Source organism: Athene noctua, chromosome 33 (assembly GCF_965140245.1).
Source record: "Athene noctua chromosome 33, bAthNoc1.hap1.1, whole genome shotgun sequence".
NCBI lineage: Eukaryota > Metazoa > Chordata > Aves > Strigiformes > Strigidae > Athene > Athene noctua.
Genome location: NC_134069.1, coordinates 966,887 through 982,988, shown reverse-complemented (window position 1 = coordinate 982,988; position 16,102 = coordinate 966,887). Strand labels below are relative to the sequence as shown.

At 61.5% G+C, this 16,102-nt stretch overlaps 1 protein-coding gene across 5 annotated transcripts in view; it reads left to right on the top strand.

The window, feature by feature from the left end:
• Positions 1–501, top strand: part of LOC141972513 (SUN domain-containing protein 5-like) — a 72,545-nt gene extending 72,044 nt beyond the window's left edge. For all 5 annotated transcript variants that reach the window (XM_074930412.1, XM_074930407.1, XM_074930408.1 and 2 more), the window contains one exon: positions 71–501. In XM_074930412.1, the coding sequence (XP_074786513.1) occupies positions 71–199 (129 nt within the window). In that variant the 3' untranslated portion in view covers positions 200–501. The remainder of the gene's footprint in view (positions 1–70) is intronic.
• The last annotated feature ends 15,601 nt before the right edge of the window (positions 502–16,102 follow it).

Genomic DNA, 16,102 nt, shown 5'->3' with positions numbered 1-16,102 from the left:
CCGGCAGGGAGGGACTGACTGCACTGTCGCTCTTAACCCCTCTGCCTCCCTTTCCCTCTTGTCTTCGCAGACCGCGCCGTTTCCCAGAGCCTTTTCGTATGTCAAGTTCCTTGTGAAGAGCAACTGGGGCAACCCCGAGTACACCTGCGTTTACCGAGTGCAGGTGCACGGGCTGAGGGCGGGCGCAGGAACCAGCTGAGCCCTGTCCTGCTCTGGGCCAGGCGGGAGTTCCCTCTCCGTGGCCGAGGGGAGCACGGCCGAGGGCAGGGCTGCCTTGGAGCGTTCCACGTGGGGTCACGTCCCGCTCCCCGTCCAGGCGGACGCTGCTCCCCCGCGCCCCGTTTCGGTTCCGGGGTGGTGGCGGATTCTCTGGAGCGGTCGGGTCGCTGCTGGGACGGGCCCAGACCGGCCACCGCTCGGTGACCGCCTTCACCTGCTCGGCCTTGCTGTTGTTGTGTTGGTCCTGTTAGTACTAGTAAATCTTTTAGTTCAACCTGTGAATTTCCTCTTTTGTCCCTCTCCTGTTTCACCGGGCTGGGGTGGGGGGAAGTAAACAACTGGCCACGTGGCGATTGGCTGCTGGCCGAGTTCAAACCACAACACACCAGAGAAGAACAAGAAGGACCAACAGAAGAAAAGAGGGAAGAAATAACTAAAGGCTGTGGCCTTTCAGCTCAGCGTGGATTTGTCTCCATCGGGGGGGCACCAGAAGAGCCCTGGGGGGGCGGGGGTGCCCACTGCTATGGCCCCTGCCCAGCCTGCCGGTGGGTGTGGGGGCACCAGCAGCCCTGGGGCCAGCTCCTGGGGGCTCTCGGGGCCGGGGGGGAGCCCCTTCCCCACCCCGTGAGCGTCCCGGGCCGGGTCTCGCTGCTCTGTCCGGCAGCCGTTTGTGCCCGGGGACACCCAGACACAGACTGCGCCCTGCCGCCAGGCCCCCCCTGCTCAAGGCCTGGAAATAATTAATCGCCAGAGAGCGGCTGCGCAGATCCGGCCAGTGCACGCATTTCATTTCCCGCCGTAACAAAACTTCCTCAGCATCTCCTTCCTTCTCTTCCTCCCTGGAAGAGGAGGGTACAGGGGGGGCCCGGCGCTGGGGGAGACGCTCTTCCTGCGCCTCCTCCTTCCGAGAGTCTTTTTCCTTTACCTTTGTATTACAAAACACACAACGGCCTGGGGAATACCTTGCACAGTCTATTATTAAGGCCACACACATATATCAAATTTGCTCGTCCCAAAAACTATATGGACAATTAGCTGGCACTTTACCTGGTTAAAAATACCGCTGATACCAGACAAGTTGTGAACCACCAGACAGCTCCAGGCAGTCATCGCTTCCTACCCCCTCCACACCTTCACAGCTGAAGTCGCACGCTTCTCTCACATTCAGAATCACAGGCACCTTACGCGAAGCAATAAATATTTACATATACGTGCAAAATCACCCACAGAAGCAGCTCACGAGCCCCCACGGCAGGGAGCAGCACTAGAACCGAGAGGCTCCCGGTCCTCACGGAGCTGGACAGTGCTGTGGCACGAGCACAAGTTCAGTGCCAAGATGCTGCTCAAGAACACACTCTGCACTGCTGACATCTGGGCTCTGACCAAGTGTTCACTGACTTCACACACTGATCAGGGTACCTCCCGACTAGAAGCACTGCTGTCTTACCAACAACATAACTACCCGTAACCAGTTTACAAGAAAATCTAGTCAAACTCTCCATGAAAGAGTGTGATTCCTCCAGCTCCTATCACAGACGGGTACACAAAATGCTTCAGGTAACAGACAAAACTCCTCCCCGACAGACGGAGATTGGCCTCTTCTTGAGGGTTCAGCTACCTATGACAATTAAAAGGGGTCTTCTTTTCTCATTCTGATAATAGAACCTAGTCAGCAATGAGTATGTTCAATGCATTTTGAAAAAGTCCGAATAAACTAATAGAGACAGGTAAATACCACCAAGAATTCACACTTGACAAATTCTTCTAAGAGACGACTTATAGATGGCTTTTTGATTTCCAATAGCGTCATAATCATGTAGGAGCTACTTCTGTATGAAACAGGTCATGACCCGGGGGAAATAAAGTCCCTTGTGTGTAAGGCACTAGCTGAGTCCTTTAGGGACTGGGTTCCTTTTCAGAACGTACCACAGATTCCCTCGGCGATCTTTAGAGAAATTATTTGGTTTATGCCTTCACACTCTGTATCTAAGGAGGGCCAGTACCTTTTTCGTCACCTTTCTTTGTGTGGTTTGCTAAGTATGCAAATTCTCTGCCATGGGAAACGTCCCTTCTCCGCGGGCTGCACCACACATTGCACCATGGAGGCTCTAACCCAGACAAGGACTAAAGTAAGGAATTTCCATCCATCCCTCAGCGCTGAGGGGGAAAGAGCTACGGATTCAAGTGTGCATCTGACACAGGTCACCCTGTAGGACGCAGACCGACGTATTAAAAACACAAGTGTTGCGGTGAGGGAATAGCTGTCTTTTTCTACCTGCCAAGCCACAGAGCTGTGGCGCTCAGATCACAGCTAACCCTTGCAGGAGGTTAAAACCTTCGCAGGAACAAAAGCACAGACACCGATATGACGGTTACTACTTGTTCAGCTTATTAGCTGTGCAAATGCCTTATATATGCTCCTTAAAGGGACCCACCTGAAGCATGGCTGTGTTTTGGTCACATCCTTCTTTGGCATCTTTGATTGGTTCCCTATTCTTCCCGTACATCGCGAGCTCTGCCGCGCACCTCTCCCTACACACAAGCAATTTGTTGTTTTTAAATAGGTTGAGTGCACCAAAACTCACAAACAAACAAAAAGCAAACAACAAAAACCATTAATGGGGAAAAACCTCGGGTTTGACCTTCACCAGTAAACCCAGCGCCATCCACTGACCCCGTGTTTCTGTGCCCGGTGTGCCCGCCCGCAGCTCCGCACAGCAGCGGGGCTCTTCTCAACCCCGGGCTCTGCCCAGGGACACGAGAAATCACAGCGCTGCCAGCTCACAGCAAAGGCTCCAGGCTCTCGCCTCTGAAGCAAAACCCTTCAGATCTGCACTTAGGCATTTTAGACAAAGTCCACCAGCAATGCAAACAGCTCCGTCCACCGCAAAAACAACCCCGGCTGCTATCGGTACGTGTGCCGCCGGGCACGTGTTATCAAGGGCAGAAACCCAGGGCCTGGAGCATCGCTTCACCGCGGGTGTATCCAGAAACACGCGATCCCGGAGATCCTGGCACCACTGCCCGGGGTTCCTCCCGCACCAAAAAGAGTTCTGACACTTCTACGCGTTTCCTTCCCGTTTACACCCAGCACCAACCGGGGCATCAATTCCTGTTTCTCGAGCCGTTACACTCTTGCCTTGATTAAAGCGTTTCATAACAGCCACCGCAGGCCAGACTCTCACCCAGATGTCCGGGAACCTCGGCAGATGGGTCTGGAGGGGAACGCCCGGTACCGCCGGGGGTCTGACAGCGGCGTTCCCTCGAGACAGCTCCCCTCCAGCTTTCCAAAACCCCCGAAAACACCCACAGTCCCGGTCAGACCGAGAAGGAGCGGGAAAACGGATCCTTTGCTCAACCTCGCTGTTGCCCAAAGTGCAATTTCCACGCGGCCCTGGCGCCCAGAAACCCCCATTTTATCCTCACGTTTTCAACCCTCCTCCGCGCTCTCGACCCGCCCCTCGCGCAGTTTCTCTCTCCCGCGACCACGCGCAGACCCTGAGCGGATCCCCCCGCGTGTTCCCGGCCGCCCGCCCCGGGTCCCCGCGCAGAGCCCGCGGGAATCCCCCGCCCGGAGGAACCGCTGTCCCGGGACCGAGCGGCCGCGCCCGGCCCCGCCGGCCCCTCCGGCCCCGCGGCGGCACCGCGCAGCACCGAGCGCCGCGGCGCCGACGCTGGGACGCGGCGAGCGGAGCGAGAGGCAGGCAGCGGCCTCGGGGCGACGGAGCCGCGGCCCGCGGCGGCGCTTCCCGCCGGCCCCGCGCCTCGCTCCGCGCCCCCCCGCGCACGGCCCGGCCGCCCCCCCGGCCCCTCCCGCGCCCCCGAGCGCAGCCTGACCGCGGGAGCGGAGCCGCGGGGCGATCCGCGCCGTCCCCGCCGCCGCCGGGGAGCCGCCGCGCGTCCGCGGGGGACCGCGCCCGCGCGGGGGGGGCCGCGTCGGCGGCCGTCTCCGCGCGGGGCTCCGCGCCCGCCCGGCCCCGGTGCCCGGCGCCTCCGCCCCTGCGCGACGGGGCCGCCGCGCCCGCGGCGGGGGGGGCGCCCGCGTCTCCCGGGGCCGGTCGCGCGGGGCCGCGGCCGCGTCTCGGCTCCGGGCGGGGCCGGGACTCCGCGGGCGGGGCCGCGTCCGCGCACGGTCCCCGCGCCGCCGACGCCGGGCGCTCTGCGGGGCTGGAGCGGCGCCGCCCGCCCCGCCCGCCCCGCCCGCGCTGCCCGCGCCCCGCAGCCTTGACGGCAGACGATGCCCACGACAGGCAGATGGGCAGTGACATCGTGGACATGGCCACGACAGACCCCGTGTCCTGGCTGACGGATGTAAGTGTCCCGTGGCTGGATTGTCCTTCCGTGTCAAGACGTGTCAAATCTTGTTCTTCCCTCCTGCCCTAACCGGGCTCTCTCGGGCACCCAAAGCCACGTCAAGGCAGCAGGGAGGGGTGGGAAGGGCAGCACCATCCTCACCCGTGTCCTCTCCAGGTGCCAAAAATCCTGAGACACATCCACAGAAATGTGGAGCGGATCCGCGAGGAGCCGGCCCGGCGCAGCCTGCACTCACTGCTGCTGCTGCTGACAGACTGGAGCCCCAGGGAGGTGGTCAGGAGCCTTCTGAGCATCTCTCCAACGTGTGACAGGTACCAGCCCTGACAGCCTTGAGGGCTCGTTCCCCACGGGGAGAGTGGCCCAGAGACTCTCTGGCTGCCAGACCCACGGGAAACTGCGGGATATCCCCGAGGAGCAGGGCTCTCCATCCCACCGCGCTTCCCCCTGCAGCCAGAGCCGGCCCAAGCAGAGCCCCTGCCCCGCGGGAACAGAACCCGAAATGAGGGGGTGGGCAGGGCCGGGGTCCGGGGGAGCCGAGGCAGCTCTGCTGACCGAGTTGGCTCTGGCTCCGCAGGACGGCCATGGCCATGTGGGAGGTGATGATCTCCGTGCCCTGGGCTCTGCGGAGAGTCATGTCGGAGCTGCTCGGCGTGCTGCAGGACTGGCGGCTGTGCAGGGTGTTCAGCTCTGCCACGGATGACGCCTGCATCTACCCCTTGGCGGTGAGTGACCCACGCCCAGCCCCTCCGCTCTGCCTTCCTCCTCCTCCTCCTCCTCCTCCTTCCCCTGCTCAGCACCAGCCAGACCCCCGTGCCACACGCTCGGGCCCACCCCATGCTGGTTTGGCCCCACCAAGCCCGTCCCGGCACAGGCAGCGCTCTGCCCTCCCCCCTGCCGGCATCCCCCTGCCCAGCTCCGCAGCCTGGAGACCCCGGGAAGGGGCAGAAACCAGAGTCGAGGCGGTTGCTGGTCCTGGGTCAGAGACGTGGGGACTCGGAGGTGGCCGCAGGGGGAGAGGAGACCCTTGCCATGGACCGTGCTGGTGCGGGGAGGGAGCCCTGCAGCTCTGCTGGTCTCTCACCGCTGTCTCCATTGTAGCTCCTGGCCTGCGCTAACATCGACAGGAAGGAGTTTTCTGCCCTCTACAAAGCCCAGCGGTACCTGAGGCATCCCAGCCCAGTGATGCTCTCGCTGGTGCTCACGGGCCTCATCACGCTGTCGCAAACACCTGGAACGGTGAGTGGGGGGTCGGCAAGGGGAGCCACATCGGCAGGTGGGGGCTGGGGCGGTGGGGGGGTCTTTCACCGCTTCACAAAAAGGCAACGGTGTGTTTCGTACAGGCCAGAAAACTCCCGGTGCTGCTCCCTGACGTACTGGAGACCCTGACAGATGCCGACGCCGATGTCAAGACGAAGGTCCTGGTGTTGTTCATCAACGTGCTGGGTCACGTGAAGAGGGAGGAGGCCAACCTCATCTCCCTGAGCCTGGCGGAGAAGCTCCTGCCCCTCTTCGATGATGTAAGGCTGCCATGGGAGCCTGAGCCGAGGCGATGGCTGCAGGATGGGTGCCCTTCAGGGTGGCCATGCGGGAAGCTTCTGGGCAGGGGTCCCCCCCTTACTCCTCTTGTGTAGCCTTTGGGGGCTCTTCCCCTCCCCGCTCCTCTTCCGGGCCCTTTCAGGGCTCCGGGGCGTTGAGCCACAGCTGCAGGTCTGGCCGACGGCTCCTGCGTTCAGGCTCGGACCCCGGAGCAGCTCCTCTCCCCCGGCCACGCTGCCGCCCTGCTCCCTGTGGGCGAGGAGCGGCTGGTGCTGAGCTCCCTCTGTCCTCCTCCCTGCCAGGAGTGCAGCCGGGTGCGGGAGCTCTCCATCCGCCTCTTCAAAGATGTGATGAAGACCGCGGTGTGGAGAAATAAGAAAAAAATGGTGAAGAAAGTGCAGGGGGTGTTGCTGCCTCTGTTCTTCCACACCAACGAGCCCATCGAGAGCGTGGCCAAGGTGCGGTGACCAGCGATCGGTGTCGCGGGGAAGGGTGTGCTGACACCACGGGGGTGGCCTGGGCGTGAGGGACAATGGGAATATGTGTCACGGCAGGTCCCGCTGCACTGGTCCCAGTGCTGCAGAGCTGGAGGGGGAGGTGGGGCCCCCCAGCCCAGAGGAAGGGTCCCTGCAGCCCCAAGCACCAGCAGGGCTGGGGAACTGGGCACAGACATTTCCCTGCTCAGCAGCGGCCTGTGGCCACCGAGCCCCCGAGTCCCCACGGGCTTTGTGTGCTTTGAGCCCCCATCCCTGTCCCCCGGGGCTGTGCCAGGCCCAGAGCAGGAGGATGCCAGGTCTCCTTCCCCGGGCTCTGGTGCCATCGCCCGGCCTCTGCTTCTCCACAGGCTTCCTGGGACACCCTCCGCGCCTGTGCAGTGTTCCTGGGCTGGAGGAGGCTCAGCTCCCTGGCCGAGACAGAGCAGACACACCTGATTAGAGAGTGCTTGGTAAGGACAAGCCCCAAACCCTCAGGGCGGGCTGGACGGGGGCTGCAGCTGTGCCGTGGGGGGCGCTGTGCCGCTCTGCATCGCCGCCCTGCTCCAGCCCCGCTGCCCCAGCTGCACCCTCCTTCCCTGCCCTCCAGCACGCAGCCCCCAGGGCTCTTCTCCAGGAGACCCCGGCCCAGCTGGGCCCTGGCAGCGGGACGGAGGGGTCTCAGCACCCCCAGCCCCCTCTGCCTGCAGCTCTCTCTGCCCCTCAGCCCCACGGGGCTCCTGGCTGGGAGACGGGACTCACTGGGAGGGAGCGGGGGTGCTGGCAGGAGGGACTGCTCCGGATGGCTGCGGAGGGTCCGTACCAGCCCCGTGCTCCCGTGCTCCCTCAGATAACGCACAAGAGGAACAGCGTGGACGAGTATCTGCTCCAGAGCCTGCCCTACCTGAAGGACCCTCAGGCCACCATGCGAGAGGAGGCCGTCAGGTTCATCGGTGAGTGCCCTATTTCTGGCCTCCTGGCCCCAGTCCCCACTGGTGGGGCTCGCTGGGGGTCTTGCTGGATCCCAGCGCCCTCAGGTGCTGTCCTTGCTGGAGGACAGCCCTGCCCAGGGGGAGCAGAGCTCTGACTGGTGCTCTGTGCCCCAGGTCTTGCTGCGCGGCACTGGAGGATCCTCAGGTGGAAGAAGCTCTGGGAGATCTGCCACAGTGGTGAGCGGGGGCAGTGCTGTGCTGGCGGGGGCTGGTGGGGCAGGGGACAGAGCCTGGGCTGCTGGGCTCTCTGCGGGCAGGGGGGTTCACCTCTGCTCCCTTTCCTTCTCTTGCAGCCCTCCAGTCCTTGGGCAACGATGTGGAGTCGTCGATCAGGTCCCTGGCAGCTCAGACCATCCTCATCCTGACAGCTCTAAAGCAGAAGCCAAGGTCAGGATGGAGCCTGCGGTCGCTGTGCGGCTGCGCCTGATGAGCCTCGGAGAGGTGCAGTTCTCAGGGAAACGGCCGTACTTCAACAAATCTTTTTTTTAAATCAAGCTGGAGCAACAAGCCCAGTCCCATGGTGTCCTTCCCACAGGGACCCCCCGAGCAGTGTCCCTCTGCCACTGCGCCCAGGGCCACACCCCCGCACCCAGGGTGTCCCGCGAGACCACAAAGCCCGGAGAGGAGGAGGAGGAGGGAAGCTTTAGCCCATCCTGCCCCTCCCAAGGCGTCTCAGGGCACAAAAAGGCACCCACGCGCCCAGCTGGCACATCACCATTTGTCCCAGGACCCCACTAGCTCCCACTGGACCCTTCTTGCACCCCATTACTGCCCCCAGGACCCCAATATCTCCCCCAGAAACCGTCCCCAGGAGCCCATTAGACCCACAGCCCACCCCCGACACTAATAACCCCCTCAACTCCCCCATGGCCCAAATAACACCCCCCAAGTAACAAGACGCCATTACATCCTTCCAGACCCAGAACCGCAAGGAACGGTCCCTAACATCTCCAGGACCCCCACACCCCCCCGACTCCATTACACTCCCTCTAGGACCCAAATAACCCCCACAGGGACCCCAATAACCCCCACAACTCCCACAGAACCCCAATAACACCCCCAATAACCCCCCGGGTCCCCAGTGACCCCTCACGGCACAGGCAGGAGTGTGGGCAGGTGCTGGGGGGACACAACGTGCTGGAGCCCCCCGGGGTCCCCCTGGCCCCACAGGGCCCACTGCCTGCCACACTCTGCCAGGGCTCCGTGGGCTCCAGGGAGGCGGCCTGGGCAGGAGGCCTCCAGCTCTCCATGGCCTCCCCTGAGGGGTGTTCCTGCAGAGATTCGGGTCACCCAGGCAGTGGGAATTCCTCCTTTCTAAACACTCCTGTGTGCTGGCGGTGATGGAATGTTTCTCCCGCCAAGGTGGCACCAGCCCCGGCAGCCCCAGCACTAGTGGTGGTGGCTCCGGCCCAGCAGTGGGTGAGCCAGGGGCTGGGCCCATTTCCCTGGGGGGTGGGATCGCTGGGGAAGGGGAACGCTTTGCTCTAAAAACCCAAACTTCTTCATGGTTCTGAATTTGTTTTCAAAAAAAGAGGTTTTCTGTCACAGCTGGGGCTGTGCAGACGTTCTGCTGTGTGACTGTGCTGTCCTTTTCCCTTGAACTCGGGGGGTTTTGCTCTCTGCAGGGGTCTGTGGTGTCTGCGGGGTTTACCTGTAAGGTTTCCCCAGGGAAAGGGAATTTTAGCCCTTTATTTTTACTTCAGGTGGGAAAGAAGTGACACATTTCATATTCTCTGCTCTCTGTGGGGATTTGGGGGGTTCAGCCTGATGAAACACCTCGGAGCGGTGCTGCAGAGGGTGCCGGTCACCAGAGCCGAGAGGTGCTGCTCAGGAACCGGCATGAAGCCCGAGGGCGAGAGCTGGCCCAGGCGGGCTCTTGCCTTCTGGCTGTGGGACAGTGTTTCCCAGCTGGGAGGTGCTGGGAGAGATGTGGGGGGTGAGCAGGGGTGTGCTGGAGCCCAGCCCCTCTGCAGAGCCCGGCTGCTCCTCTGGCTTTCTGCACAAAGGTCAGTGTCTGTGCAGAGCTTCTACTTCACACCTAACTCACTGAACACGCTGAACTAACCTGACCATAGAGAAGACTGAGGTGAAGAGACCTGTTCTGTCAGTATTGGGTCCAGTGTCTGAACTGTAGTTCTCCCAAGAAGCAGCAGAAGGAGGGGTGTTCCTGCATCCATTCCCGCTCTCTGCTCTGGGATGCTGGGCCCACAGCCCTGCCAGCTGCCGGGTGCAAGGCAAAAGGTCTCTCTTCATTAAAATGACTTGTCTCATTTCAGAAACTGCCCACACAGAGTTCAGAGTTGTACTTTCCATATTCTGTTTGCACACTCGGAGAGAAGCAGTGGGGGGGTTTCAGGGCTGAGCCTGTGAAAGAGGCTTTAGGAGATTCTTGCCTCTCAGATGGGTGATGAAGAGGGTGAGAAAGTCATGGATATTGTTGATGTTCCCCAAAGCAGTTTGCTTTTGTGTAGCTTCTAGCCAGAGGCTGAATATTCGCAGTCTGATTTGGCATCAGCCTCGAAGCCTTTTTTTCCCGGTATGATGTGTGTGCACAGGAGCTGTCTCTTCCATTGTCACGGTTCTCCCTGTAGGTAAATGCTGCACCCGTCTGTACAGATGCTGGGCAGAGCAGAAGCTGTAGTGCCAGTCCACAACGGCAGCTCGGTGCTGGGATCCTGCTGCAGCTCTCCCAAGTGAGGAGGTTTTTGTTTGTTGGTCACGGATGTGTTAGAGGAATTTCCCAGGTTTGGTATCTAATGGGAAACCCCGGGGATGCTTCAGGGTGTCAGGTCTGGTGAAAGATGGTCCGTGTCGGAGTGGCTGCCTCAGTCCTGTGCGCTGGCTCCCCGCAGGGCGGCATCGACACCTGCCAGGTAGGAGCCTGCGACAAGGCAGCGCCCAGCGGCACCGGCAGCTCCCTAGATCCGCCCAGACACCCCCCGGCACGGGCTGTGCCTGGCCAGTCGCCCTCCCACCACCGCTGGGTCCCCACCGCTGCTGGGGCTCCCCTTCCCCGGCTGCAGGTCCTTGCCCAGGGCCCCACTTGCCCCAGAGGCCCGGGACTCTGCCCAGAAAGCCCACCCAGCGCTCCTGGCAGCCCCGAGGTCCGGCTCCCAGCCCTGCAACATCCCTCTTGCACCCGGCCAGCGTCGCTGTGCAGAGATGAGCGCCAGCCCTACCCCACGGGCCCACCACCCCCTCCCAGACAAGGTCCTGTCGGCCCCAGCACCTGAGCAGCGCCTCTGTGCCGCGGACACAGCTCTGGGGGTGCTGGCAGAGAGAAGGAGCCGGCCCCAGTGCTGCCAGCGGCCACCCGACACCACCGTGACCCTCTTTCCTCCGTCGCAGGGGGACAGCAGCGGTCCTCTCGTCTGCAAAGACAGGAGTGCTGACTACTTCTGGCTCGCTGGGGTGACCAGCTGGGGGAGAGGCTGCGCGAGAGCAAAACGGCCCGGAATCTACACCTCCACTCAGCACTACTACGAGTGGATCCTGGAACAGATGGGGCTGTACTGGACACCAAGGGCGGCTCCAACGTCACGGCCATGGAGTCCTTCTCTCAGCGCCTCAACCCCTCTTCAGAGGCCCAGCCCAACACCAGCACAGTCGGGCTGGTTTAGCTCCTGCCCCTTTCCCCTCCAGCAGCTGCTGCAATTCTTTACCCGGCTGCAGGGGCTCCTGCAGATCCTAAAGGGAACAAAGGCTTGAGCAGCAGGAGGAAGAGGATCCAGCGCAGGCGGCAGCGGACCAGGGCCATCTCCTGCTGGGACACTCCCTGCCTGCGGACCCAAAGGCAGCCTCCGTGTCAAAGGCCTGCTCCGTCCTGCCCACGCTCCTCTGAGCGCACACAAACGCTCAGCCTGACTTAGTGGTTGAAATAAAGTTGCCGAGTTTCCCAGCTCGCCACGCTGCAGGCCAGTTCAGTCTCCTGTGCAAGGCAAGGACTTCCATGCCTGGCACCTGCAGGGTGAGGCTGCAGGCAGCCACGTCGGGCACAAAGGGAAAGAGTCCCTCCAAAGGGCTGACCCCGGCCTGGTCGCAGAGGAAGGTGCTCAGAGCCACCCGGCACGGAGGGGACTGGCACATCGGGGCAGAGAGGGGACAGGAAAATGGATGTGACACGCAGACAGCTCTGGGGCACGTGTACACACACACACACACACCCCCCACGCGCACAGGCAGCGCGTGCACACGCTGCAGCACGCACGCACGCGGGATGCAGCCACCCGCACCCCCGCACGCACGCTTGCCAGCAGAGCAGGGTAATGGGGGGAGCAGAGCAAAGGATCCTCCTGTCGCCGACCCCTTGACAGTCTGCAGCTGCTCTCCATCGCTCATCGCCACCCAGACTGAGAAGGCTGAAGGGGTTCGGTTCTCCTGGAGTCGGGGCCAAATAACGGGCACTTGTCGCCGCACATCTGCACTTGGGACTCGTCCACGTCTGACTGACACGACCACGGCTGTGTAACACAGCGCAACACCCACAGTCTGTCCTAACACTCGATAACCGCGCCCAGAGGGCACCGCTCATGAAACAGCAGGGCCAGGCCTGAGGCAGAGATCTGCCCAGGGCAGGGGGAACGGGGAGGAAGATGCCGTGCTGGAAGCGCTGGGCTCCTGAAGCTGACGGCAGCACGGGCGCCATCCGGACAAAAAGCTCTGCCGGCTCATTCCCATGGAGTAATTAGCGGGAGGTTTCGCTTTCTGTATGTGTGAGGTTGTCCTGTCCCTTGCTAGAGGGGGGTGTCTCGTGCAGGTGGGCAGTAGGGGACGTCCCGATGGACTCAGCCCTGGCAAATCAAAGCTGTGTCCTAAGGACAGAAAGCAGAGCTGAGCTGAGAGACGGGAGCACTGGGAAAGCCACGGCCTGACGGCCAGGCCAGAAGAGCAGAGCTCTCCAGCCTCCATCCGAAGGGGCCACTCCCAAAGTGCCTCCTGCCCTCTGGTCAGTAAAGCCGTCCCTGACAGAGCGGGGACATCTCTGAGAACGGGCCCGACACCTCCACTAGGAACAGCAGACGAGCCCCAGGTGTCTTCAGCACAGGGTGGGCTGCATTATCGACAGCCAGGGAATTAACTAAATGCCGTTCGACTCATTTGCCTGCTTCATCTGGAGCACTTTTAAATCCCCATACACGGATCCAAGGTGCCGGAGGAATTTTAACCAGGATGCTAAACAGTGGTCAAGAAAGGGATTTTAAATAGACAAATGGAACTTCCTTCAGTGTTGAAGGAGCTGTGAATGAACTGCTCATCCACCCTGGGTACCAGCTCTTGCTAGAAGGAAGATTTATTTGGCTCCATCTTGCTTAAAATACTGAGCTGAATCCGCAGATCCTGTCCTGGAGGAAGAGGTGACCCTGCCCTGAACCTCTGTGCAGCCCCAAGCTGCTGCTGCAGGTTAAGGGCCAGAAGCAAAACAGACCAAAGAATGAGCTGACAGAAACTGCTGGGTTTGGAGGCCTGGTATCCCCCTCCCACAAGACACGTCCCAAGACACCTGGGCTAAAGGATTGTTCCTTCCAGTACCAGAGGTCCTACAGCAAACGCCCTTGTTTTCTCCGGGGTTTGGTCACCAGAGAGCTGCCCACCAGCCCCTGGGCAGAAGAGCACATCTCCTCCCGGGGGGGCAGCTCTCACTGCCACACTGCTGCCCAGGGAGCGCAGGGGAGGAGAGTCAGGACAGCTGCAAAAATTCATGGCTCTTGTCAAAGGGAAAAAAAGGAAAGAGAAAATAACCAAGATCTTTTTACCAGGCTGTCTGTGACAAGAGCCATCAAAGAGGAGTGTGGGTGATGGACAGCTGGGGAGAACAGTCGGGATTCGACAAAAGAGTGCAGACAGCATGAAATCAGAATGAGAATGAACATTCACCAAAAAAATCACTTAGTATTTTGCTCTGCCCAGGAGGTACCTCTGAGGCACAGGGTAAATATCCCATTCCGCTGCCCAGAGCCAGACCAAGCCCACTCCTTTCCCGAAGGTGGCTGCCACAGCCCGCGGCAGGGTGAGGATGGACACCATCTCTTCTCCAGCTGGTGAACCTGGGGAAGAGGAGCTCCCTGGGGTCCGACACACTGACTCTGGCAGGTATTCGAGTGGGCTGTGCTGCTCACACTCAGCTATGGCAGGACGGGCTCATGGCCTTGTCAGAGCCACAGCGGCAGCTAAATCCAAACCTCAGCCACGCCGACCTTCCTCATCTGCTCTGGTTTCATAGAGGTAATGCCCGTTTGGAAAGTAACTCCACACAACTCAGCTTTAGTGCCAGGGATCCCATCTTCAGTAGGGTTTTCCCCCTTTCCTTAAGGACGAAGGAAAGGGCAGGGGGGAGACGGATCAATTTGTTTCCCATCCGCGGGGAGCATTTGCTCAGCCCTCCAGCGCTGGGAGGCAAATGAGCTCTTGGTGCGAGGCCACAGAGTTCAGCACAGTTCTGCCAGCAAAGAGCTCGGCCCAGGTCTCCCTTCTCGATCCCTGCTTTCTAACAAGCATCCCATTGCTGAGCCGGGATTCAGGAACGGGGCACCCACACAGCTGAGCAGACCCGGGCTCCCACTGCCTCCTCCTGCCTTCCACAGCAGGCCTAACGCCCAGGGAAAAAAGATCCGGGATCATCAGACATAACATCTCCTTTGTTCCTTACAGCTGCCCCCGTTCTTCCCCCCAGGCCATTATGGTCAAAATGCAAGGTAATTAGCGTCCCCCTGCGGGTCCGTTCTCCACAGGGTTTGGAAGGGCAGCTCGGCAGCAGAGCCCCATGGAAATGGAGGCAGCTCCGAGATCTGCATCCCCAAGCTCAGTGGGGAGCGGGCAAGCCAAGTCGTGAGAAAAAGTCCGTCTTCCCCAGGAAGCCACCTAGGACACAATTCCCGCGCCCTCTGCCCTGTGCTCTAGCAGTTCCCTTTGTCACACCCAAGGTCTGCGGTGTCTGACGGTGCAGTTCGACACACTGCTCCCTCTCGTTGCTTCACAGCACTCCTGCTGTCACAGTACTGCCTCCAGAGCTCCTGTTCCCCAGCCAGAGCAAGGCTGCCCCAGCAGTCAGACACCAGAGAACAGGTTTACCTGGCGCGTTACAGCCAGCTCCGGCACAGCTCAAGCCCTGCACACTTTCTGGTGCTGCTGGAAGCTGGTGGCTACGGTTCAGGCAGCTGTGCATTTGGACAGGCACAGCCTCGTCCCGCTGGGGCTCTGCTGTGCCAGCCCAGAGCCAGACGTCTGTTCCACGCCGACACAGGGGGGATGTAGTCCCCAACTAGTCCTCCCAGCACCCAACAGACAATTCTTAAAGAATTCCCATTTCTGCTTAGCAAGGAGGGGTGTGTTTTCATACAACGGCTTTCCCGCCAGCTCACTACAGCACATCAGTGGCCTGCACTTCACTCACTTCCCAGTACTTGCTGACAGATCACGCTGGGAACAGATTTCCCGGGCCAGAAAAATCAGAGCCAGGTAAGATTCATTTGCTTTCATGTCCCGCCTCAAGAACTCCTTGTGCCAGGACTGCACTCACAGGGTGCAGCACCCGCTTGTCCTTTCTATCACTGTTACTGTTTTATTACAGTTGCTAGACCGTCTGCAGCCATCTCCATGTCACAGCTGCAGCCGTGGCACCGGTCGGCACCTGTAAAGTAAAGGAGCTTTGCCCCTGGTGTGACCCTTCCCCGGGGAGACTGAGCCGGCTGCGGGGCCAGCGAGGCCCGAGGCACACGGCCATGGCGCTGGGCAGCCGGCCAAGGCCAGCCCGCAAGGAGGGAGGGCTGGGCAAGGGCTGCCAGGCCCCGGGGGAAGAAACCCTCTGGGCCCGGCCCCTAACGCTGCCCCTGGAGAAAGGGAGAGGCGGAGGAAGCCGACAGATGAGCGGGGAATCTCCCAGGGCAGAGGCCAACGGACAACTTTATTGTGCTGGTGGAGGGGGATCGGGGCCATCACGTGGGGACGGCGCACGGCTGGTCCCGCGTCTGCGTCCGGGCCGGCTGTAAGGGGTTTGGGCCCGACGTTCCAGGCGGGAGCCGTCCCTCCTCCGCACGGGCCCACGGCGGCTGGAGCTGCTGCTGCCCTCGAGCGCTGGGGAGTCCTGGGACGGCCCCGGTGCCGCCTGGCTGGGGGTGCTGGGGCTGCTGCTCTCCGGCACTGGGGAGCCCGGGGACGTCCCCAGCGCTGCCTGGCCGGGGGTGCTGCCCTCAGCCCTTGGTGCTGGCGCGCGGCTCCTCTCCCGGTGTGTTCTGGGCCGGCTGTAGGGCGTCTGGGCACGACGCTGCACCTGGGAGCGGCGTTGCCTGTGCTCGGGCCCAGGTGAGCTGGAGCTGCTGCTGCTGCCCTGAAGCACTTGAGAGTCGGACGGCCCCGATGCCGCCTGGCTACCAGTGCTGGGGCTGCTGCTCTCCGGTGCTGGCGAGCCGTGGGATGACCCCGATCCTGAGCCGCTACCATTGCCAGAGCCAGCGAGCTCTGAGCTGTCAGTGGAGGCTGTAAGGGGAAGCGGGAAGGTCAGGGGCACAGAGGCCACAGTGGAGAGGCCGGAGCGGTGCCCCCAGCCCTCCTGGGGCAGAGAGGCTCTGCCAA